Here is a 26336-nt window from a genome sequence, read left to right as displayed (position 1 = left end):
GAGTTAGGCTGGCCGCGTGTCAGCAGCGTGACCAGGCCACCGGGACACACAGGTATCCCGTGGCAGGCGTCTGCCGAGGTGTTGACTAACCTCCACCACCCTTCTGTAGGTGACGATAATGTATTCTAACTGAACAGCTATATTCAGCGCAGTGGTTGGGGCTGCAGCACTGCAGTTGGACATCCAGCAACGTCCACAGCCACATACCACAGTGGATGCAGGGGCAGCTGCAGCAGCAGAGGGAATGGCCGCGGAGTGGCCCATCGTCGAGCAGCATGGGGGGGGGGGGGGGGAGGAGGAGGAGGAGGAGGAGACATTGATGGTGGAGCCAGGGCGCCAGAGGCGACGAGCGAGGCCTAGGATGTACCGTGGCCGGATCTTTTTCGAGACAATGCCAGACATCACATGCAGGAGGAGACTCCGGTTGAGCAGAGAGGTGGTCACACATATCTGTCACCTCGTGGCGCACCTCGCACCATGTGGAACGGGAGGAGGACACGCGATCCCGGTTGCCAGCAAGGTGACGGTGGCACTTAACTTCTATGCGACTGGCTCCTTCCAGTCTCCGAGCGGGGACCTATCCGGGATCTCGCAGTCATCGGTGTACAGGTGCATCCGGGATGTGACCGACGCCCTGTATGCCATCGCCGATCGCTACATCACCTTTCCCGAGGACAGAGCAAATCAAGAAGCACAAGCCCGTGGATTTGCCAACTTGGCCGGGATATCGATGGTCCAGGGGGTCATTGATTGTGTTCACGTCTGCATGCGCCCGCCTGCAGGCAACAGGGAAGTGTTCACAAACAGGAGGGGGACATACTCCATGAGCATCCAGGTGGTATGCGACTCCCACATGAAGATCATGCACGTGTGCGCAAGGTTCCCTGGGAGTGTGCATGATGCGTACATTCTTGTGCAGTCATTCATCCCTGCTATGTTTGAGGGACGGCCCCCCCGGCTGAGGGGCTGGTTGCTGGGCGACAGGGGTTATCCACTGAGGTCTTGGCTGATGGCGCCCATACGGAGGTCTCAGACCAACGTGGAGACCCTTTACAATGAGGCCCATGCAGCAACCAGGGGGTGTGGTGGAGCGCTGCTTCGATCTGCTGAAATGCGATTCAGGTGCCTGGACCGCTCAGGAGGGGCCCTGCAATACCAGCCTGAGAGGGTCGCTCGCATTGGCGTGGTCTGCTGTGCGCTGCACAACATCGCGATGCAGAGGGGAGATGCCCTGGTGGAGGAATTAGAGGGAGAAGCCATTGGCAGTGGTGCCAACACGGAGACGGAGGAGGAGGAGGAGGAGTTGGAGGAGGTTGGTGGTGTGTTGGGCGCATCACACAGACACGGCCGGGTGCTGGTAATGTCCAGGAGGCTGCACGATGGCACCGGCGAGGACAGCGGGCACGCGACGCCTTGGTGGCAGCAAGATTCACGCACCGCGTGCGACGGCACCGCTGAACACTACCACTACCACCTGCATCGCCAGTCATGCAGACGGTCAGCACACAACTGCCACCACCCCCTCCCCCCGCACCCCCGCTCTGCGTACACTGCTCCACTTCGGGATCACCCTTACCACTGCGGCACAACGGTATGGTACGACATTGATGGCTGTGTCAGCGGGTGTGATCAGTGCCATGTTGAATGATGACAGCCCGCTCTGCGATGAGCTGTGAGCTCAGAACCATTAGACAAAGTCTGACTCATGACAATAGCTGCACCATCCATCTCGGTAGTCGCTGAGTTCGTCAGGGACACTCCATCACGTGCCCGCGTGGGCTAGCTGTGGGGTGGGGTGGGGGGGGAAGGGACTGCACACCCGGCACCGAAGATTCTCCGCTCGTCAACCCCAGCGACACTCGATCACCATCACGATCCACGTGGCAACGGAAAAATCACACAGTCTTAAAAGTTAGGTGCAACAGTGAGTTTAAAAACAGACATTCTTTTTGCTTTTTGAAGTCCGGTTTTAAATTTAATTCAACCCAAACATCATCACTTTCAGAAATTTTCTGTGTCTCTAAAAATCTACAAGCAGTTAACTCACATGTGGTAATTTAACATCTTCCATGTTGGGGCAACATTTTATAACACAGCCCAAATTTTAAAAATGGACTGAAGTTATAGCAGGTGTCACTCTGATACTACAAGGTCTCTGCCCCTACAAATTATACCCAATATGGGATAATGGTTCTGTACCATGGATTCCAACATATCCAGTTGGAGGTTGTAATAATTACCAACTCCAAGCAACAGCTTGGACATTGGAGGTGATTATTCAAATAACATACTTTCAGGACACATCAGCATATCAGGACATCAGATATCAAAGCAACTTTCCGCAAATTAAATGGGTTGGAATCTCCGATCCCGGGATTCATCGTTGTGCCACCAGCGCACCCACCCCTGTGGATTTCCCGATGGCGTAGTGCTGCCCACAATGGGAAACCCCATTGCCCGGCTGGCGGGACGGACAATCCTGCTGCACCAGAAAACTGGCACGGCGGGGCTGAGAATACTGCCCAATGTTTTTGAAGTTGTGATATAGGAAATCTGGAACAAAGTTGTGCAAGCATGGGCTGGATTTTCCGCCCTGCCCCGACCCACCGGCGGGATTCGCCGTTACGCCGGCCAGTCAACAGGGTTTCCCGACGTGGGGCTGCGGCAAGCCGTCGGGAAACCCCCGGGTGGTAGCAAAATGGAGAATCCCGCCAGCGGAGAATCCCGCCCCACGTCTGTACATACTACAGCTCAATAATAAAAAGGTAAGGGATTGATTAACTCAGTTGGCTCGATGGCTTGCTCTGTACTGGCTGAGTTTATCCATGAAGGCGCCGGCTTCTCAACCTTGCCCCTCACCAGATGTGTAGTGGCCCTCAGGTTAAATTACCCCCAGTCAGCTCTCCCCCTCAAAGGGGAAAGCAGCCTATGGTAATCTGGGGCTTTGGCAACTTTTATTTCAATAAAGAGGAGTAATAGTGATGTATGTATATGGGCTGCATGTTGGTCAAGAAACCAGGAAAAGTTCCTCTGTCCACCTCAAAAATAGTGTCACAGGGATAATCTCAATCGGTGTGAGAGGGTAGATGCTACAGTAGTTTAGCGTCCAAATAACAGCACTTCTGTGAACTCGCCAACATTGAGGGCATTTAAAAGTTTATTGGATAAGCATATGGATGATAAGGGCATAGTGTAGGTTAGATGGCCTTTAGTTTTTTTTTCCATGTCGGTGCAACATCGAGGGTCGAAGGGCCTGTACTGCGCTGTATCGTTCTATGTTCTATGTTCTTAAGTGCCACATTTCCTCAATGCCACTTGGATGTTGTCCTCAGGTGCCTGGATGGACATCGACCCCCAACCCCCTGACTGGCACAAAGAATATTGATAAACTAGAGAAACCAAGAGTGTTCTTTTCACAGCAGAAAGGATCAAGAAGAAATTTAACAGCGGTGACCAAAGTTGTGACTGGTTCTAACAACATGAATATGGAACAAAAGTTCCCACTGGCAGTGTGGTGATTATAATTCACACTGTATTGTATTGTGTCCTTGTGGGCTCTGTATTCACACTGTATTGTATTGTGTCCTTGTGGGCTCTGTATTCACACTGTATTGTATTGTGTCCTTGTGGGCTCTGTATTCACACTGTATTGTATTGTGTCCTTGAGATCTCTGTCTGTGAGCCGTTGCGCGGCTCTGCCCACAGGGGGAGATGAGGAGCTTGTACAGGGCTCCACCCTCGGCTCCGCCCATGGCTCTACCCATGGCCCCTCCCACTACCGGAAGTATAAAGTGCTGCAGCCGTGTGAGCCTGCCCTCAGTTCTTCTGGTCACAGGCAGGCTCAGTTGTAAGTCTATTAAAACCACAGTTTACTTCCAATCGTGTTCCGAGTGAATTGATGGTCACATCAGGCAGAAAGATCAGTAACGGACATCATGTCGTTCAGGAAATTAGCAAAGAACGAGAGAGAAGATGAGAAGTTACTTTTACTCAGTGAGCTGTTATGATTTGGAATGCACTACCTCAACAGGCGATGGAAGGAGATTCAGTCATATCTGTGAAAAGGGAATGTGAGTTATATATAAAAAGAAGATAACTCCGGGGCTATGCAGAAAGAGAGGGATAGTGGGCACGGTAGCACAGTGGTTAGCACCGTTGCTTCACAGTGTCAGGGTCCCAGATTCGATTCCCAGCTTGGGTCACTGTCTGTGCGGAGTCACAACGTTCTCCCCGTGTCTGCGTGGGTTTCCTCCGGTTTCCTCCCACAAGTCCTGAAAGACGTGCTGCAAGGTAATTTGGACATTCTGAATTCTCCCTCCGTGTACCCGAACAGGGGCCGGAATGTGGCGACCAGGGATTTTCACATTAACTTCATTGCAATGTTATTGTAAGCCTACTTGTGACAATAAAGATTATTATTATTATTAACTAAATCACTTTATCTTGGTGCCTGCAGAGGCAGGATGGACTGAATCACCTTCTCCTCTTTTGTACGGTGCTACTGTTTTGGATGGTTCTACAATAAGTCGCAACAGCAGTTTCTGATGTTTCTGAAATATTTAATTTCAGCAGCTGGTTTCTTACATTTCTGACATTTTCAAAGAGCACATTTTCAGTACCTGTTGTGACCTGCGGAGAAGGTGTCACATTAACAACCGTGCTGTTCACTGTAAGGAAAGTACAAGATTTCAGATCAGGCAATCACAAGTCTCATCCTGCCTAAAGCATTGTTTATCAAATTGTCCACAGATTCTGCGACAGGCAAATTACTGAAGGATTGGATTGTAAATTGTAAAATTAAACTCGCATTGAGTTTAATATATGGTGCAATTTCTTCCAACAGTTCCTGGAGCCAAGTTACTGCGTTGTCTGGCTTGATTGGAAGCATAACTACTTGCTGTCATACTTAAACTCTTTGTTGTCAAACCCCAATTTTGAGGTTAAAGAGATCTAAACTGAATGAATTTTAGAGATGTTAATTTTAAATTAAAAGTTGTTAATTGCTACTCATCGAGCCTGACGTCAACTATGTAACTGATAATGTTCAAAGAAATGGCTGTCCACTCCGAGTTGTGTCCACATATCTGCAAACCATACACTAAGGTTAATGCACTGTTAACCCCTCTTGGGGATTGTTTGCACGAAAATTACATTTTCTTGTGTCAATTAAAAAAAATATTTGTGGTTCTTTGAATTTCCAGTGTCAATGTTAAGGGGTGTCTGACAAAGGCCATTGGAATGACTACTATTCTCTCTGTCCAGATCCTCCCTGTACATCATTGTGCACATTAATAGATTGCTGACGTCAGATGAACAGAGTGGGCGGAATTTGTCAAAGCATTTGGGTGAAGCGGATCTGAAGTACATTATTGCATCAAGTGAACAAGAATGAACTTTGTTTACTGATGTACAACTATCATTTCCAAAATGTAAGTTTCTCAAACGCCTATTTGTCACTACATGTCACAGGAGAGGTGGTAATATTGATAAAGGAAGTCCCTGTAAAAAGATTCCAATTGGTTAAATCACATGTAGATTTCCATCTGCGCCCTGCATAGGACTAACCTATCAGAGTGCCAAAGTCAGTGGATAGGGAAATCAACCAGGAAATGTAACAGTCATCACTTTGAGACTACAAGCTCTCTCCGGCACGATTCTCTGGAAAGGTTTTGAAGTTCGAGCGGGAATTGCTGCGAGCTTCCCAGCGCTTAGCCCAGGAAGGCGGGCAACATAATTCAACGTTAATTGGTCCATTTTGTAATGATATGCATAATCAAAGGAGAGTAATGTGTTAACAAGATGATGTTCATGTCTATCAACACTAGATGGCATCACTATGTAGTCTGAAAAAAGGCTGCATCTGTGAGCATTCTGGGAGAAGCTGATTGAGAAGCTGATGGTGTGAGGTTGAGTTAGAGTATTGGTTGTATGAGAGACATAATAGATTACTGTAATATTAATTCAATATTATTATTTTGTTAGCTATTACTCAGTAGAGTGTGCGAACCATTTAAAGTAGTAAAATAAACTAGCTTTGTTTTGAATACATAGCTTAATGCTCTTTGTAATCACGACCTTTGGCTATCTTGGAGAACAATACAAGGAACATTCCACACTTAACGAGGCCAGACGAGCTTCTCACCACAAATGAGAGCTCGCTAGTTGATTCGCCGGGACTGCGCTTGTCAGCCCACTGCCAGCAAGGTCGAGTAACACATAAGCTACACTTTCTCAGCCAAACTCATCCAGCTCGCAATAACGGCAACACCGAAGATTCGGGGACACAGATCTGAGGAGGTTGCTAGGCACTGTGGAGGCCAGGAGGGATGTTCTGTTCCCACAGGGTCTGGAACATCAGTCACAGGGCAGCCAGTACTGCCTGAGATGAGGTGGTGGCAGGTGTAAGATCAGCGAGTGCGCCCAGAAAGACTGGCCTACACCAAGCGGCATGAGTGAGTGGGCACCAATGTCCCGTAACCACCCCCAAGTGAGCATCTACCCCCAAACTCCCCATGTGACCCCTCAACCCTCCCTCCACCCCTCCTCCTTCAACCCTCCCCAACCCTCCATTCGCAACCCCCTCCCACCACCGTGAACTACGCGTGTGGCTAATGATGTCCCCTCTGTGTCTCCTCAGGAAAAGCTCTCCCATAATTGTCATGAGGGGGCCCAGACTGGCAGATGGGGGTCTGGCTTTAGAATCCTCACATCCTTCAAGGAGCGGGCCTTGGAGGTGACCGGTGTGGCCGATGACAGGGGCGGTCACCCACAGGGAGGCTGGCAGACACCGCAGAGGTAAGGAGCCACCGTGCTCCACTCAGGGGACCTGTCAAACGTGAGTTGTTATTGCCTTACTGACTGACCCATCCCTCCCACTGACCACATGCCCATTATCCCACAGGTCCTCCAGCCGATGGAGCCGGCCCATCCCGGGTGCCCCCCTCTCCTGACTCTGAAGAGAACATCTCGGAGGAGAGCTCCGAGGATGCAACTGTTATAGTCGGAGTACAGCTGTCATCCCCACGCCCCACCAGCGCAGATACACACCTCGATGGGACATATTAGTGGTCAGGCTTCTGGAGCACAATCTGGTGAGCACCACACAGTTGCTGAGATATACATTAGGTGGAAGCAGGAACCTGCAGGCAAGACTGCAGTCTGAGGGCTACTAGATCCCAGGACCCAGCTGGGTCCCTGCCTGATGCTGAGCCTCTGGTACAGGGTTATCTGGAGCTGATGGAGACGATAGAGAGCAGCCAGGACATTTAAAGGGAGACATCAGCGTCACTCCAGCAGATCCATAGCCGCTTGGAAGCGTCCCAGAGGCTACGGGCGCAAGAGATGACGCCAGCAATGCATGGCACTGAGGCCAATACTGCTAAGGTAGTGACCGCAGTGGAGAGTCTGGTTCATGATGTTTTCACCATTAGTGAAGGTGTTCAAGGCAGTCAGTGACGGCCGTGGCTGAGGGTCTTGGCAGAATGTTCGACTCGCTGGGGGATGTGACCCAGTACCAGGCTGACCTTGATGAGGTTTTGCGGGACATGTCCTTCTCTCAGATGGGAATGCCTGGGGCGCTGCGAAGCTTGTCCCAATCGCATGGCCCAGTCACTGAGGAGCATCGCCGAGGATGCCCACACAGTAGTGCAGATCATGGGGAACTACCACGGCTGGCTGAGCCAGATGATGCAGGGGCAGCTGGGGCTTGAACCAGCTGCTCGTCCATCCCATGATGAATGCCAGAGCCCTATGGGCACCAACAGAATGGAGGGGGCACTGATGCCAAACTGGACCCTCCTATAGAGTGGCGATGGTGGCCAACAGCTCCTCTGAGTTCCACCCCTCTGGCCCCAGAGTCCCCAGAGGTCACCCGCTAGGGGCATCGATGGCCAAGGGACATGGTACGCAGTTGGCTGCCTCCACCAAAGACATACATCCTGGGGAAACACCTAGAGGTAGCAGTGGAGCAAAGAGGCCCAAGCACGTTGAGGATCACTGAGGGCACCAAGGGTGTGTGAGAGGATAGACACAGAGTGGGAGGAGTGGGGGTTCAGGAGTGGGGGATTGTAAAACACATGAACAGCTTTGTGCACAACTATTGTGACGCCTCTGTCACTTTCCTTCGCAATACAGGCTGACCTCCGAAACCTTGGCCCATCACGCCAGGCATCTCCCCTTCCCCATTGCACTCACCCACCATCAGGCCCCAGGCATGACCCTGGAGCTATGTCCCATTCCCTTGGTTGGTCGGATGTTGACTGCTGCGTGTGCAGTGTTACCTTCCGCAGTGTTCAAATACAGTGTCCACGCATCAAGGTGTAATTGGGATTCTAGGCAATGACTCCCACATGCTACAATGCAAACCCCCCGCCCCCCCCCCCCCTCCATCCCCACCCACAGGAATCTACTTGGCATGCGTGAAGTGCTCACTTAACCACAGTTGCCAGTTCCTTAACAGTAACAGCCTTCAGCCGCATAGTCAGATGCCTCGGCAATCGATGGGGGTTATGGGTGGTCGATTCGTCAAGCAGGCAGGGACAAGGGTTGGCCCCGGAATTGGTAAACAATCCAAGGGTTGACATGGTGGTGCCATTAGCGGTTGACCCCGGTTGCCCCCAGCACCTCCCCCCTGCCGTTCTATGGCAGCCAACCCCTGCGGAGGGTCCCCCACCCAAGCCGAGCATCCCCCACCCCCCCGCCAAGCACTGAGGTGGTTAGCCCAGCACCTCTGGGCACTTTGCCTGTGAGCAAAGAAAGCTAGTCGGCTCTCCACAGAAGCCCTTCCATCAGTTTCACGTTTTTCAAAAGGAGTACTAATCGGCGCCAGCATGAGCACTTGCTGGAAGATCACTGAATGACAGGAGGCCGTTGGATTCTATGGAAATTTATGGAAAATGGGCTTAAGTGGTGATAATTGGTTTCTCGCCTCACTACAGCGGGATCCCGATTTCGCCTATGGGAGTGGGCCAGTTGCATCTCAAACTGTTTGGCGCCTGGTGCAGTTCTCGTTTCTGGCCTCTCCAACTATTCACTGGCCACGTTTGGCTTGAGTGAGAGCGTAATGAGGCCGGAGGATTGCACCCTCTGTCTCTTATGATGCTGAAAATTACTCCCAATTGTATTATGTGGATAATGGTTCCAGCCCATGGATCCCATCACATTCAAGGTTGTGAATCTATTGTTCTTTGATGACATCAAGCTTGACAGTAATGATCATTGGTGGAGATTATAGAAAATGAATGTTGTGTCTATAAGAGGCATCCAAGCAGAGCATAGTGATTCACAATTCATGTTGTTAAGATTAACATAATTAAACCAACATTCCAGCAGTTCCCTCTGATTAGTAACGATAACTATCATAAAACACCACATTCTCAGAAAGCACATTTTCACCATCTGTTGTGTTTGATGGAAAAGATGCTGCAACATTAAAAAAAGTAGTAAGTAGTAATGTAAAAATGAGTTTGATATTATACCGCAAGGTGAGATGCACAGTATTTTCTTCACGCAGAATCTTGTTGAGATCTGGAATACTCTACTCAAAATGGTGGGGATGTTGATTGTATAAATAATGCAAAAAGGGAGTTGGACAGATCCTTGAGGATGAGAATCTGACAGGGATACAGACAAAATGCAAGGATCTGGGACTAAGCACAAGTGCTCTTTCAAAGATCCAGAACATGCAGGTGAGATTGAATTGCACACTTTTGTCATGTTTTATACTTCATTCTTCAATATTCAATCTCAACCTCAGGTTTCTTATATTCTCAATGTTTGAAGAGAAAATTTTCAATACCTGTCCTGTTCCATGGAGAGAACGGCCCGTTAACTATAGTCATGTTTAATGAAAGCAAAGTACAAGCGGCGGAATTCTCCCATCGGGAGACAAACAGCCGACGCCGGAGTGAAACCCGGAGTGTTTCACTCCGGCGTAGGAGGCCGCTCCTCGCCCCCTATTCTAACCCCCCCCCCCCGGGGGGCTAATGCGGCGCGCTGGGAATGATGCGGCCAGCGGCACCTAAGTGACATCAGCCGTGCATGCGCGGGTTGGCCGGCGCCAACCCGCGCATGCATGGTGGCCGTCTTCCCCTCCGCTGCCCCGCAAGACAGGGCGGCTTGATCTTGCGAGCCGGCGGAAGGAAAAGAGTGCGTCTTTTTGAGACGCCGGCCCTACGATCGGTATGCACCGATCGCGGGCCAGACTTCTCCTGAGCACGCCCGTGGTGCTCGATCCTCCCTCCGCCCCCCCATAGGCCCCACAAACACCGGTCATGCGCTGTTCAAGCCGGCAGCGACCAGGTGTGGTTGGCGCCGGCGTGAACCGGTCGGGTTCGGGCCGGAGAATCGCCGGTCGCTGTGAGAAACGGCGAGCAGCGATTCTCCGAGCGGCCTGTCGAAAAACGCGACACGCCATTTTGGGAGGGATGGGAGAATCGCGGGGTTGCCAGAGCGGCGTGTTGTGATTCTCCCGGCCCTCCCGCGATTCTCCCACCTGGCGTGGGGTGCGGAGAGCTGATTATTTAAAATTATATCATGCTTTCAGGACATATTAGGATATCAGGACATCAGATATCAAAGCATCAAAGCAGCTTTCAGCAAATTAAATATTTTTGAAGCCTAGTCACTGTTGTGAGAGAGGAAATATGTCAACCAAGTTGTGCAATCATGGCTGTACTTAAAGCAGCCGAATAATAAAGAGGTAAGGGGTTGGCACACTCAGTTGGCTGGATGGCTGGTTCATTACGCTGGTTTAGCTCAGTGGGCTCAACAGTTGGTTTGCGATGCAGAACAAGGCCAGCAGCGTGAGTTCAATTCCCGTACCAGCTTAACCGAACAGGCGCCGGAATGTGGCGACTAGGGACTTTTCACAGTAATTTCATACTTGTGACAATAAAAGGTTATTATTATCTTATTATTATGCAGGGAGACGCCAACAGCGCGGGTTCAATTCCCATACCGGCTGCGGTTATCCATGAAGGCGCCGGCTTCTCAACCTTTCCCCTCGCCTGAGGTGTAGTGACCCTCAGGTTAAATTACCCCCAGTCAGCTCTCCCCCTCAAAGGGGAAAGCAGCCTATGGTCATCTGGGACTTTGGCAACTTTCATTTCCATAAAGAGGTGTATTAGTGATTTTGGAATAATGGGATGCATATTGATTAGGAAACCAGGAAAGCTCCTCTGTTTACCTCCAGAATAGTGACATGGGGATAATCTCTATCCATGTGAAGGGGTAGATGATGCAGTAGTTTAACATCCAAATCACAGCACCCCTTACAGTGACGCATTTCCTCAATACCTCTTAGATGATGTCCTCAGGTCCCAGGAGTGATGGACGTCGACCCCCAACCCCCTGACTGGCACAACATGGCAGAACATGGCGAAACGAGAGAAATTGGGATTGTTCTCCTCACAGCAGAAAGGATCAAGAAGAAATTTAACAGCGGTGATCAAAGTTGTGCCTGATTTTGACAACGTGAATATGGAGCAACAGTTCCTACTGGCAGAAAGATCAGTAACCAGACATCACGGAGTTAAGTTAATTAGCAAAGACCTAGAGGGAAGAAGTTACTTTTACTCAGTGAGCTGTTAAGATTGGGAATGCACTTCCTCAACAGGCAATGAAAGGAGATTGACTCATAAATATCTCAAGGGAATGTGAGTTGTATGTAAAATAGAGATAACTCCAGGGCTATGCTGCAAGAAAGGGATAGTGGGATTAACTGAATCACTCTATCACAGTGCCTGCAGGATGGTCAGAATCACCACCCCTGTTTTGTACGGTGCTACTGTGTTGGATGGTTCTACGATAAATCGCAACAGCAGTTTCTGGTGCTTCTTAAATATTTAATTTCAACAACTGGTTTCTTACATTTCTGATATTTTTAAAGAGCATATTTTCAGTACCTGTTGTGACCTGTGGAGAAGGTGTCACATTAACAACCGTGCTGTTCACTGTAAGGAAAGTACAGGATTTCAGATTAGACAATCACAAACCACATCCTGCCTATAGCATTGTTTATCAAATTGTCCACCGATAGGGCAGCACGGTGGCACAGTGGGTTAGCCCTGCTGCCTCACGGTGCCGAAGTGCCAGGTTCGATCCCGGCGCTGGGTCACCGTCCGTGTGGAGTTTGTACATTCTCCCCGTGTTTGCATGGGTTTTGCCCCAACAGCCCAAAGGTGTACAGGGTATGTGGATTGGCCACGCTAAATTGCCCCTTAATTGGAAAAAATTAAATGGGTATTCAAAATTTAAAACAAAAGAATTGTTCAAAGATTCTGCTGCAGGTAAACTACTGGGATTGTAAAATGTTAATTTTTGTATTGAGTTTAATAAATGAGCCCATTCCCTCCAACAGTTTCTGGAGGCAAGTTACAGCATTGTCTGTACTGATTGGAAGCATAACCATTTGCAGTCATACTAAAACGCTTTGTTGTCAAACCCCAATTTTGAGTTTAATTTGATCTAACAAAATGAATTTTAGAGATGTTAATATTAAATTAGAAATTGTTAATTCTTACACATTTAACTCCAATGTCAACTATGAAACTGATAAAGTTCAGAGAAATGGTTGATGCAATGTTATCCCCTCTGGTGGTTTTCTTTGAGTCATTGAAAAAAAAAATTGTGGTTCTCTGAGTTTGCAGTGTCAATGTTTTTTTTTATAAATTTAGATTACCCAATTATTTTTTCCAATTAAGGGGCAATTTAGCGTGGCCAATCCACCTACTCTGCACATTTTTGGGTTGTGGGGGCGAAACCCACGCAGACACGGGGAGAATGTGCAAACTCCACACGGACAGTGACCCAAAGCCGGGATCGAACCTGGGACCTCAGCGCCGTGAGGCGGTTGTGCTAACCACTAGGCCACCGTGCTGCCCTAGCAGTGTCAATGTTAAAGATTGTTTGACAAATGCCATTGGATTAACCATTATTCTCTCCGTCGGATCCTCCGCGTCCATCATTGTGCACATTAATAGATTGCTGATGTCAGTTGAACAGAGGGGGCAGAATTTGTCACCAACTATGTTCATTAGGCAGCCATCCCTCTCAAATATCTCAAACATATATTTGCAATTATCTGTCACAGATGAGATGGTGATATTGGTCAAGGAATTCCTTGTAAAATGCTTTGAGTTAGTTAACTTGTTTGAAGTAGATTTCCATCATCACCATGTTTGAGTGAACACATCAGCGTGGCCCTTCATAGTGGCTGACTTGGTGTCGGGATGAGGCAGTTTATTCACGACACCAGGAATGCCACACGAGATCTCACGAAATCTCACAAGACGTCATGATCTGGATCTCGCCCGCACTGGGCGAGATGCAGATTAACATATTTAAATGAGCCATCAGGTGCAATCGAACAGCCACGCTGTGCCTGAAAAACAGGGAGTCCCCGCTCCCGGCATCTACCCGGCTTGCAACACCTCGCGAGATCTAATGCAATCTCACGAGACATTGCGGTGTGATTCCCACCTACGTTTGGCAAATCTCAATATTAGAGCAAGACGGTTAGTCTCACTTTAACATGCACATTCCAGAGGTACCTGAGGCATTGGGATCTATGCCCTTCATTTTGGAGACCTCTGACGAGCGCTGTTCAAAACTGGTCTCCTCAAATGGGGACAGATGGATCAGCACTCATGGGGCTCCCTCAGGGGATTGGAGGCCCCAAGTAGCATGCTCTTTGGGCAGGATGGCACCCTGGCACTGCTGATGTCACCCAGATACACTGGCAGTGCTACCTGGATGCAAGTCTGGTACTGCCAAGATGCCCCGATTGCATTACCAGCTGGGAGGGCCAGGGTATCAGGTTGACATGGCCAATCTGCCATTTTATGCGTGGTGGCGATTGGGGGGTTGCGGGGACCCTCCCATTGTGAGTTGAGGCTTGGTGAGTGTCGGGGATCATGTCAGGGGCTCCAACGATTTGGACGTCATTGGGAGGTCCTCAGTGCAGAAAATGGGGCTATGAGCAGTCTTTCCTGTGCATCCCCTGCTGAAGCCCTCTATCTAACCTGGGTGCTGTTCGATAACGTTGTACTTCTCGGTGCTGTGAGCAGGGAAAACATGCGGCTAAATGCGCTCGCTATGGGACTTTGTTTGCGTTTTCGTTAAAACCCGCCCTGGATTCTCCTGAGGCCCGGGAACTAATTACCTCGCCTGGGACACCTCAACATGGCACCATTTAGCACTGGTCGACACAAACGTGGACCAGGCAAATTGGCACCTTGGGGAGTCTCCCTGGCTATTGAGGACCCCGGGTGGTTGGGCTTCTGACAGAGTGGTACCCTGACACTCCTGCTGGAAGCCGGGAACGTTGGCGTTGCCAGGGCACCTTGGTACTACCATGAGGCACTGTTGGGTGCCGAGGTGTCACTGTCAGGCTGGCCAGGCACTGCCAGGTTGTCCATGCCAGGGGTGCTCTACCCATTAGAGGTGGGGTGAGGGGGGACACAAGGGGGGCAGTAACGGGGGGGGGGGCGGGGGTAAGGCAGTGGTGGGGATGCGGAGGGGGGTTGAAAGAACGGGCGGCAATTAAAAATGGGGCCCCAATCTCTTCCTGCACTGATGAGCTAAATCAGGTGAGTGTGGCCTTGGCGAGACATTCCCTGCAGAGGCAAAAAACAACGGCAAAAAACAAGGGTAGTAAATAAAAGGACCAGAGCGATAATGAGAAATTATTTTCAGTTAGGTAATTGTCATGATCTGGTTCATACTGCCTGGTGGTGAGTGCGGGTTCAATGGTAACTTTCAAAAGGGAATAGGATTTGCATCTAAAAAAAAAGAAAAGCACTCAGGACTATGAGCGCAGAGTGGATGTGCATGGGTGACTAATTGGACAGCTCCTTGACAGTGTCAGCACACATGTGTTGGGACGAAAAGCCTGCTTCTGCTTTGTCTGAATCTATGATAGGTCAAAGGTTTCTTGTCATTCTTAAATATTTGTTTTGATCTTCAAGGTTCCCATATTCCTAATATTTTCTAGGATCCCATTTTCAATACCCGTTATGTTCCATGGAAAGGATGTCCCACTAACAAAAGTCATGTCTGCTCCGAGGAAAGTACAAGATTGTTGCTCAGATAAACAACATTGGGCGGAATCATCTGGCTGTTCACGCTGGCGGGATCTTCTGTTCCCACCCACGTGCACCCTCGCTGTGGGTTTCCTGGCGCATAGGTTGGATTCAAGGCTTAATCCCATTGGCAGCAGCAGGACCAGAAGATCCCACATCGGCCAATGGAGGTGCACTTCCCGCTGCCGAGAAACACAACACGGTGGGGGCGAGAGAATCTCACCCTTTGTGAATTGTTCATAGCTTATGACGCAGGTGAAAAATATTCGCAAAAGATCAACTAAAGAATAATAATTTAAATGTTCAATTATTCATTTGTGTATTGCATTCAAACTATTTCCTCCAACATTTTGTGCAACAGATTCCAATGCTAACAGTACTGAATGAAAACAACATCTATTCTTAGTCAAACATAAACTTTTGTCATTAAATTTTGGTTTTTGAATTTAATTCATGATTGCATTCTGAAGTCTTAGTATCAACAGCAATTCTCCCAATTTAAATTGTGCCGTTGATGATCTTCTGAGGTATAGCTGTCTAGCCTGTGTTTCCTCCACATACCAGCAAACAAACTATATGGACTAACTTTGATAGATCATTTCTCCCTATGATGTCGATATATGCCATTTTCAATCAGTTTTAATTTTTTTTTCTGAATAAAGAATATATTGTTTTACTTAGTTTCTAATCCCAGTGCCATCGAACCAGTGACAAGTTAATAATATCTGATTGTCCCATGGGTCCTGGCATTCTATAGGCATCTGTGCCTATCTGAAAGCAGATGTGATAGGAAATGAATAGAGGGGCAGAATGAGTCAAAACTCTGCATTGGTATGAAGGAGCACAAGTGCCTTCACGCTGTCATGGAAACAAAAGTAACATTTTGTTCCATTAATGTTCAGCTGTCACTTCAAAAATTTGAATCCCTCAAATACCTATTTGCCACTAGCCTGCGCCAGGGGAGTTGATAAAGGTATTACCTGTTGAAAGATTACAGGCAGTCCAGTTGGATGTAGGATATTTTTATCAATATAGTGCATGGACTAACTTTTTACAAATGAGCCCAAAGTCAGTGGTTAGAAACTGAGAAATGCAACAGGTGTCACTCTGATACAGCAACCTCTTCATCTCCAATGTTGTTGCAAATCACCCCAACTGTATTATGTGGATAAAGCCCCCAGCACAGGGGATTCCAGCATATTCAAGGTTGTAAAGCCTTATTTACGAAGTGATGCCAAATTTGACAGTAAGTGCTGATCATTGGTGGAGATTATAGACGATGAATGCTGTATCTGCAAGAGGCATCCAAGCACAATACAGCACTTTAACAACACATGTAGTTGAAATAAGCATCTCTGGACCAACATTCCAGCAGTTCTCTCAGATTATAAACCATCTTAAGACACTACATTCTCAGAAAGCACATTGCCAGGTACCTGTTGTGATGGATTGAGAAGATCCTGTAACATTGAAGAAAGTTGTGTCTGTAAAAAATGATCAAGATATTAGATCGTAAGGGGTAATGGGGAATAATTTCTTCACTCAGAAATTTGTCGGGATTCAGACTATTCTACCCAAAATCGTGGTCAATGCTGGTTCTGTAAATAATGTTTAAAGCGAGTTGGATAGGCCCGTGAGAATAAGAATCTTACACGTGTACAGATAAATGTTATGGGTCTGGGAATAAGCACAATTACTCTTTTAAAGAGGTAGAACATGTAGATTGGGGTTAATGGCATTCTTCTGTCCTGTTTGATTCTTAGGGTTGATTTTGCGGCTTCCTCGTGTCTGACTTGGTGTCGGGGATGAGGTCGTTGAATCTTGCAAGAGGCCAGGGCAGCACGGTGGCCTAGTGGTTAGCATAGCTGCCTCACGGCGCTGAGGTCCCAGGTTCGATCCCGGCTCTGGGTCACTGTCCGTGTGGAGTTTGCACATTCTCCCCGTGTCTGCGTGGGTTTCACCCCCACAACCCAAAAATGTGCAGAGTAGGTGGATTGGCCACATTAAATTGCCCCTCAATTGGAAAAAATAATTGGGTAATCTAAATTTAAAAAAAAAAAATCTTGCAAGAGGCCTCTCATGAGATTTGCGACGCTCGAAATGGCTCACAAGATTTAACGAAAAGGCTCATTTAAATATACATTTACGGGATTCACCTAGCGACATGATCCAACGGCTGTACCAGGGCGCCATTTAGTACTGATTTCCATAAATGTGGACCAGCCGTAATGGTACCTGGGGGTTCTCCCAGGGCATTAGAGACCCCTGGGTGATTGGACACAGGGCAGGGTGGCACACTGGCACGCCCCTCGGCACTGTTAATCTGGCACCCTGACAGTACACCTTGGCAAGGCTAGGATGCCCAGGTGGCACTGACAGGGTGGCAGTACCAAGGTACCCTGGTGCAAGGTTGACACCGTCAGGGATCGGGCCCGGGTTTGGGGGGGGGGGGGTGGGCTTACTAGATGGAGGGGGAGTCAAGGTGTGTTCCCAGAGGCATCACCGAAGTTGTGGGGGGTTGAGAGGGGGGGGGGGTCATTAGGGCACACTTCCAAAATGGTGCCCTGAACTGGGCTCGCCAGCAGGAAATGACTGAAGTGGGCTTCAGTGGAGAGAAACTGCGGAGTCCAAAAAAGACGGCAAAATGCCTTTGAATAGTGAGGTGTTTCTCAGCACTGCAGCCGTCATGAAGCACTCCGCTAAACCCGTCCGAAACTTTACAAAGATTTTTTTCATTTGAATCGTGCCCCTAATTTCTAATTCTGAAATATTCAGTTTCAAAATCAGGTTTCGTATATTCATATAATTTTCAAAGAGAAATTCTGATCACCTGCTGTGTGCTGCAGAGCTGTCACATTAACAATAGTGCTGGTCACTGTAAGGAAAGTACAATATTTCAGATGAGACAGACAATCAATAGTCATGGCCTGTCTGTAACATTACTTTGTTAAATGTCCAAAGATTATGTCACATGTGAACTCATTCAAGAATATATCGCAAAATTGTAATGGTTCTATGAATTTTACAATTCCTGACCATAATCTCGAACTGAATTATATTCCTGCACCAGCTTACATAGAACATAGAACATAGAACAGTACAGCACAGAACAGGCCCTTCGGCCCTCGATGTTGTGCCGAACAATGATCACCCCACTTAAACCCACGTAACCCGTATACCCGTAACCCAACAATCCCCCCATTACATTAGAAGCAATATTGATTCTTAGTCAAAACTTTAAAAAATGTTGTCAAAAATAACTTTTGAATATAATTCAGTTCAAACATTTCGGAGAATCCCGGCCAAGTGTTGACGGCAGCGTAAACACCGGCGTGGTGTACGCCGATGTCAACCGGCCTCCTGGCCCAGTTATTTTCCGGATTTCAGGGGGCTAAAATGGCGCTGGAGTACTGTGCACTGCTCCGGCGCCGAAAGCCGGGCCTGCTCCGCCGACACGGGTCCGTGCATGTGCACGATGAACAGCGCAGGTCCTCACATGCGCGCGACGGCCGTCTCTGCGCCGGCGGATGCGCGTGGTTGCCGTCTCCGCACCAGCTCCCGCGTAACATGGCAGAGCCCTACAGGGGCCCGGCGTGGAGGAACCTTGCGCCCCCCCCCTGGAATTAGCGCGCCCGCCGATTGGTAGCCCCCAATCGCGGGCCTGGTCAACATGGAGACCCCCCAGAGTCGGAACCACCCATCCACCCCACCAGGACGGCCCCCGCAGCCAGAATGCCAAGATCCCGCCGGGTGGGACCATATGTAAACCACGGCGGCAGGACTCGGTGGGCACTCGGCCTGTCGAGCGCCGAGAATCACCGCGGGGGCTGCTTTCAACGGCCCCTGACCGGCGCCGCGCCGACCATGCCGGCACAATTGACGCCGATTCTCCAGTCACTGGAGTGGCATGACGGGATTCTCGTGTCCCCCCGGCGATTCTCCGACCCGGCTCGAGCTCAGACAATCCTGGCCCAGATATTCTGATACAAATTCTAAATCATTAAACCCTCAGTTACGATTGTGAAAATGATAATGTTCAGCTGAATAGCTGTCTGAGCCAAATTTCTTCATCACATCTACAAAATTGCACGTACATTGATACGCCATTGATCACCCTGATGTCTTTAGATGTTACCACAAACAGCCACTCGGGGGGGCATCAGGGCGAAGGGAGACCCTGGAGTGCAGGGGCGCATCCTCATGGCGTACACATAGTTGGCGGCCATGTTGGGTGCCCCCTAGACAAAGGGAAAACCCTGAGCGCAGGGGCCCCGACTTCATGGTGAGAGCAGTGACCCTGGCCATTTTGGACGGCCCCCTAACAAAGGGAAACCCCGAAGTGCAGGGGTTCATCCAACAAGTAAGTATAGGAGATCCCGCAGGACCAGGGGATCAAAAGCCCCCCACCAGGATTGTGACCTGGAATGTAAGGGGACTCACTGGCCCAGTAAAAAGATCCAGAGTCTTTGCCCACCTAAGAAGCCTAAAAGCAGACATAATCTATACACAAGAGATGCACCTGAGGGAGAAGGACCAACTATTGGTAAGGAAGAGCTGGGTGGGACAGACGTACCATTCATATTACTGGACAAGAGCTAGAGGCGTAGCAATCCTAAATAACAAGAGGATGAGGTTTACAGAAACCAAGACAGTTATGGACTCAAGTGGACGGTGCGTCATGGTCAGCAGTGTCCTGGAAGGAGCACTGGTCGTACTGGTAAATGTGCACGCTCCCAATTGCGATGACACAGAATTCATAAAGAAGACCATGCAGAATTCCCGACATTGACACACACCGACTGATTATGGGGGGGGGGGACTTTAACTGCGTGCTGGACTCACTGACCGACCGATCAAGCCCCAGAACAGGGAAAACAACTGGCATGACTAGGAAGCTAGGGGCCTTCATGGAACAAATGGGGGCGGTGGACACACGGAGGTTTCTGCAGCCAGGAGAAAAGGAATTCTCATACTTTTCACAAGTGCACAAGGTGTACACCTGTATCGACTTCTTTGCAGTGGGGAAATCGGTGCTTCCGGGATCACAGAAGCAGAATACTCTGCGATTGTTATCTCCGACCACGCTCCACGCTACATGGATGTGAGGTTGGAGACAGGCCGTGCCCAGTGACCCACGTGGAGGCTGCACATGGACCTCCTGGCCGACAAGGCTTTCTGCCAGAAAACATCACAGGCCATAGGAGATTATGTTACTAACAACAAAACGGGGAGGTCTCACCCTCCACGTTCTGGGAGGCACTGAAGGCCGTGATTAGAGGACGGATCGTAGCCTACAAGGCAAGCAGAGATAGGGAAGAGAGGGTGGCCAGGCAACAACTAGTGGACTCCACCCTGGCAGTCGACAGAAAGTACTCCGCGGCCCCGACTGGAGAGCTGCTGGTGGACAGGAAAAAGCTGCAAATGGACTTTAACCTGCTGTCCACCAGGAAAGCAGTGTACCTACTCCGCCAGACATGGGGCACCTTCTACGAACACGGAGACAAGGCTGGCCGCCCTATTAGCTCACCAGCTGAGAAAGCAGGCAGCCACGAGGGAAATAGCGCAGGTGAAGGACAGCAGAGGCGGACTGGTGACAGACCCAAAGGAGGTCAATCGGGCATTTGAGGCCTTCTACCGGGGACTGTGCACCTCTGAGCCCCCCGACGGGGATGCGGGAATGAAACGGGTCCTGGACAGACTGGAACTGTCAGTGGAGGGGGAAGACAGACGGGGGGACCTGGAAGCACCAACAGACCGGGGAGAAATCCTGGAGAACATCAGCTCCATGCAGGCGGGGAAGGTGCCGGGACCGGTTCCCGGCGGACTTCTACAAAAACTTTGTAGAAAAAAAACAGTCCTGGCCCCAGACCGAAGGAACATGTTTGCAGATTCACTGGCAAGGGGCACCCTGCCCACCATGCTAGTGCAGGCCACAATTTCACTGATACACAAAAAAGATAAAGACCCGACAGAATGTGGATCATACAGACCCATTTCATTGCTGAATGAGGACGCAGTGAATCCAGTCCATGATTTTCCTTTGTCTTACTACTTTTACACATCATCTGAGATCAAGCCACCAACTTTTATAGCTATTTCAACTCATGCTCCATAGGCTGTGTAAAATCTTGCAAACCGAAAAATAATTTCCAGTACCTTTCTGGCCTCTCACAACCCAATGCCTTTTCAACTCTGTGACTTTACAGGACAGTTATCTGTGCTAGCACCTTTTACCACAGACTTGCTGGAAACTTTTCTTAATTCTTTAGGATTTTCTTTTATTTTCGTTGCCAGTATCCTTTCATGTCCCCTTTTTGCCCTCCTAATTTCCTTTTTTAGTTCCCTCTTGCACGCTCTATATGCCTCTATGGCTTCTGTAGTATTGAGCCCTTGATATCTGCCATAAGTCTCCCTTTTTCTTTTTATCCAATGCTGTACATCCCTCGATATCCAGGATTCACTGGATTTATTGGTCTCAACCTTTTTCTTGATTGGAACATGGTGGCCTATATTCTCCCTATTTCCTTCTTGAATGCATCCCACTGTTCTGTCACAGATTGACCTAAAAGTGTCCGCTCCGAGTCTACTCTAGCCAAATTATATCTGATCATATTAAAATCGGCCTTCCTCCAGTTTAGAACTTGAATCAAATAGAGTTATGATCACTATCTGCAAAATGCTCCCTCACTGATTACTTCAACCATCTGCCCCAGCTTCGTTACCGAAAATTAAGTCCAGGACCACCCCTTCTCTTGTAGGTCCTTTTACGTACTGGCTTAAAAGATTCTCCTGCATGCATTTTAAGAATTCTGCTCCCTCTAAGCCTTTCACACTATGGCTACCTCAGTTAATACTGGGGAAGTTGAAATCCACCACTATCATTATCCTATTACTTTTACACTCCTGAAATTTGCCTACATATCTGCTCTTCTATTTCTCTCGGACTGTTTGGAGACCTATAGAACACACTGACCAATGTGATTGCTCCTTTTTGGTTTTTAAGTTCTACCCATATGGCCTCAGTTGAAGGGCCTTCTAAGATGTGGTCCCTCCTTACTGCTGTAATTGATTCCCTGATCAAAATTATGACACTGCCTCTTCTTTTACCTCCTTCCCTGTCTTGCCTGAAGATTCTGTATCCTGCAATATTGAGCTCCCAATCCTGCCCCCCTCTCCACCATGTCTCAGTGACAGCAATGACATCATACCCCATGTTTTAATTTGTGCCATCAATTCATCGGCCTTGTTTGTTAGCCTCCTCGCATTAAAATAAATACCATCCAATCTTGCCAAAACTCCCTTGTGACTTAACTGGTCTAGACATTCTATGTCTTCCTGACTCACTTGATGCTCCTCTAATTTTGGATGTGCATCTATCCCTGCTGAACCTTCTCTCAGGATCCCAGACCTCTGCCAAGTTACTTTAAACCCTCCCCAACAACACGAGCAAACCTCACTGCAAGGACATGAGTCCCATTTTGGTTCCAGTGCAAACCGTTCGCCTTGCACAGGTTCCACCATCCCCCAAAACGGTTCCCATGTCCCAGATATATAAAGCCCCCCCTCCTGCACCATCTCTTCAGCTATATATATTCATCTGGACTAACCTTCTATTTCTACACTCACTGCCATGTGGCACCGGAAGTAATCCAGAGATTGCCACCTTCTGGGTCCTGTTTTTTAATTTACTTCCTAGGTCCCTAAATTCTGCTTTCGGGACCTCATCCCTTTTTCTTCCCAGATTTGTTGGTACCAATGTGTACCACAATTTCTGACTGTTTGCCTTCCACCTTCAGCATGCCCCGACCCTGGCACCATGAAGGCAACATACCATCCTGGAGTCTCTTTTGCGGCCACCAGAAACGCCTGCCTGTATCCCTTCCAATTGAATCCCCACCCACTATAGCCCTGACATTTTTCCTCCTCCCCAACTGTGCAGCACACCCGCCTATGGTGCCATGAAGTTGGCTGCCACTGCTTTTCCCTGCACAGTCATCTCCCTTAACAGTATCCAAAATGGTGTACCTGTTGGAAAGGGGAATGGCCACGGGGACTCCTACACAGCCTGCCTTCCCCTACTCTGCCTGGTGATCACCCATGCCCTTTCTGCCCTTTCACCTGCGGCGTAACCATCTCACTGAATGTGCTATCCATGACCTGCTCAGCATCGCAGATGCTCCAATCAATCCACCCTCAGAAATGAGGTTAGAAAGTAGTTGCAGTTGGACACACTTCTGCATGTGTGCTCACCAGGGACAATTAAAGCTTGCATGATTTGAAATGAAATGAAAATCACTTATTGTCACGAGTAGGCTTCAATGAAGTTACTGTGAAAAGCCCCTAGTCGCCACATTCCAGCGCCTGTCCGGGGAGGCTGGTACGGGAATCGAACCGTGCTGCTAGCCTGCTTGGTCTGCTTTAAAAGCCAGCGATTTAGCTCAGTGAGCTAAACCAGCCCTTGATTTGCCACATAGTGCATGAGGAATATATCACAGGTGCAAACTCTCTTGCCATGACTAGTCTTAAGCTCCTTATTTCCTCCCTTTGAACAAAACATAAGCTATATAAGAAGGATATTTACTTCCCTCCCTTAGGCTAACTTTACTTACCTACTCTACGTTGATTACTTATAGTAATATATTATAATGGCCTGGGTTTATACTTATTTGTTCTGTTTCTCAGTTATTACCTTATGTGTTATGATTCTGTAAATACACTGTTACAGCTTCCTTGATAGATTACAGAATTTTCCAAATGATATTAAGCTAACTGGCCTATATTTCCCCATTGTTCTCCTCCCTCCTTTATTGAACAGTAGTGTTATACTTGCTAATTTCCAATCTATTGGGAGTTTTCTAGAATTCAGGCAATTTAATCAAAACCACTGCATCCAATTCTCTCTGCAGCTACCTTGTTTAGAATTCTATATGTAAGGCACCAGGTCCTGGGGTTTGTCAGTGTTCAGTCCCTTAAGTTTCTCAACTTATTTTCCTTTGCTGGCATTAACTGTCTTAAGTTCCTCATTGTTATTTGTCCCTTTATTTCTGGTATTTATTTGTATCTTCTACTGTGACCACAAAAATTGGGGCAGAATTCTCCGTGCCCGATAAAAATCGGGATGGCCGTCGTGAAATCGGCCGAGGTTCACGACGGCCTCGGGCCCGCTCCCCGCATCTAATTCACTCCCACCCAGGTGGCTAGGAGCGGGCCCCCGTCTTTCCCGGCCGCGACCTTGTCGCGCCGGAAATGACGCGCAAAACGGCGCATTTGTGAGGTTAACCGCGCATGCGCGGGTTGCTGGTTCCAACCCATGCATGCGCGGATGACTTCATCGCGCAGATGTCACGAACCGCGCATGCGCGGTGGCCGTCTTTCTCCTCAGCCACCTGGCAAGATGTGGCGGCTTGATCTTGCCGGGCGGCGGAGGGGAAAGACTGCGTCCGTTTTGGACACGAGCACAGTCGTGGTGCTCCCGTGCCAATCGGGCCCCTAGATGCCTCAAACGGCATCTAGCGGCCGTTTCATGAATGCAGTGACCAGGTGTGGTTGCTGCCGTGATGAAACGGGCGTGAAGGGCCGGCCGCTCGGCCCATCGGGCTCGGAGAATCGCCGCTCGCCGTTTTATTTTTCCGAGCCGGGGGGGGGGGGGAGAGAATCGCTGGGGGCGCCAGGGGGGCGTAAAAAATGTCGGGAGGCCCTCCCACGATTCTCCCATGCCACGTGGGGAGCGGAGAATTCCGCCCCAATTGTTTAATGTCTGCCATTTCCTCATTCCCCATGATAATTTCCTTGTCTCTGCCTGAACAGCAGGAATGCTTACTTTAGCTACTCTTCTTTTTATTTGATTATAAAAGCTCTAACAATTGGTTCTTATATCCGGCACGGTAGCACAATGGTTAGAACTGTTGCTTCACAGCGCCAGGGTCCCAGGTACAATTCCCGGCTTGGGTCACTGTCTGCGTGGGTTTCCTCTGGGTGCTCCGGTTTCCTCCCACAAGTACTGAAAAATGTGCTGTTAGGTGAATTGGACATTCTGAATTCTCCCTCAGTGTACCCGAACAGGCACTGGAGTATGGCGACGAGGGGATTTTCGCAGTAACGTTATTGCAATGTTAATGTAAGTGTACTTGTGACACTAATAAAGATTATTGATTATTATTATCCCTGGTTGTGAGACTCTCATATCCTGTTTTCCCCCTTTTTATCAACTTTCCAGTCATCATTAGCAAGTTTCAAAACCTACCCTTCACCTAAGGCTTACTGCTATAATACGCAGCAATATGAACCTCTTCAATTAACCTAGTACTATCTTTAACTTCCCTAGTGAGCCACAAATGGATCATTCCCACCAAGCTTGTTTTTTTTTTAATGGAGTATATTTTGTTCAACATTTTGAATAATTTATTTAAATATTCCCACTGTTCATTCACCATTATGGCTTTTAGTCTGTTAACCAAAACAACATGCACATCTCCCCCCTCATACTGATTTTTGTTTTTATTCTTACTTGGGTTGTGGGTGTCACTGGCACGGCCAGCATTTATTGCCCATCCCAGATTTCCCGAGGGATTTGCAAGGTCGTTTCAGAGGGAAGTTAAAAGTCAACCACATCACAGTGGGTCTGGAGTCACATGTAGGCCAGACCAGGTAAGGAAGGCAGATTTCCTTTCCAGACAAACATGAGGGAACCCAACGGGTTTTTATAACAATTGACAATGGATTCACAGATATCGGGCGAAATTGTCCGACCCCCAGCAGGGTCGGAGAATCGCCCAGGGCCGCCGAAAATCCCGCCCCCACCATGTCCAGAATTCTCCTACCCGCAGACAGTCGGCGTTCCGCCAACCCCGCCGCCCGCCTCGGAGAATGGCGGGGGCCGGCGGGAGGCTACGGGTTTCTGTGCTGCCGTTATTCTCCAGCCCGGATGGGCCAAAGTCCCGCCGACGTGGCCACGGGTCACGTCGGCGTTACTCAGAACTGGTATTTAACGGCGTCAACCAGTGCTGATGGTTGACGTCGTACATCATGGAGGTGGGTGACAGGTCCTGGGGGGAGGGGGAGAGGGGGGGGTGGTCAGAAAGCACAGAGGGAGGGCAGCACGGTGGCCTAGTGGTTAGCATAACCGCCTCACGGCGCTGAGGTCCCAGGTTCGATCCCGGCTCTGGGTCACTGTCCGTGTGGAGTTTGCACATTCTCCCCGTGTCTGCGTGGGTTTCGCCCCCACAACCCAAAAATGTGCAGAGTAGGTGGATTGGC

General features: G+C 49.0%; 1 protein-coding gene across 1 annotated transcript in view; it reads right to left on the bottom strand.

Moving 5' to 3' along the window:
* LOC119969209 (adhesion G-protein coupled receptor G2-like) overlaps positions 1 to 26336 on the bottom strand; it is a 280716-nt gene that overhangs the window by 164598 nt on the left and 89782 nt on the right. Inside the window, exons 8-11 of the mRNA XM_038802509.1 lie at positions 17911 to 17955; positions 16517 to 16564; positions 11904 to 11951; positions 4620 to 4667 (exon numbers count right to left, since the gene is read on the bottom strand). Of these exons, the coding sequence (XP_038658437.1) occupies positions 4620 to 4667; positions 11904 to 11951; positions 16517 to 16564; positions 17911 to 17955 (189 nt within the window). The remainder of the gene's footprint in view (positions 1 to 4619; positions 4668 to 11903; positions 11952 to 16516; positions 16565 to 17910; positions 17956 to 26336) is intronic.

This window comes from Scyliorhinus canicula, chromosome 7, assembly GCF_902713615.1.
Source record: "Scyliorhinus canicula chromosome 7, sScyCan1.1, whole genome shotgun sequence".
NCBI classification, from domain to species: Eukaryota; Metazoa; Chordata; class Chondrichthyes; order Carcharhiniformes; family Scyliorhinidae; genus Scyliorhinus; species Scyliorhinus canicula.
The sequence above is the reverse complement of the archived record's forward strand: the minus strand, read 5'-3'. Positions and strand labels throughout refer to the sequence as shown.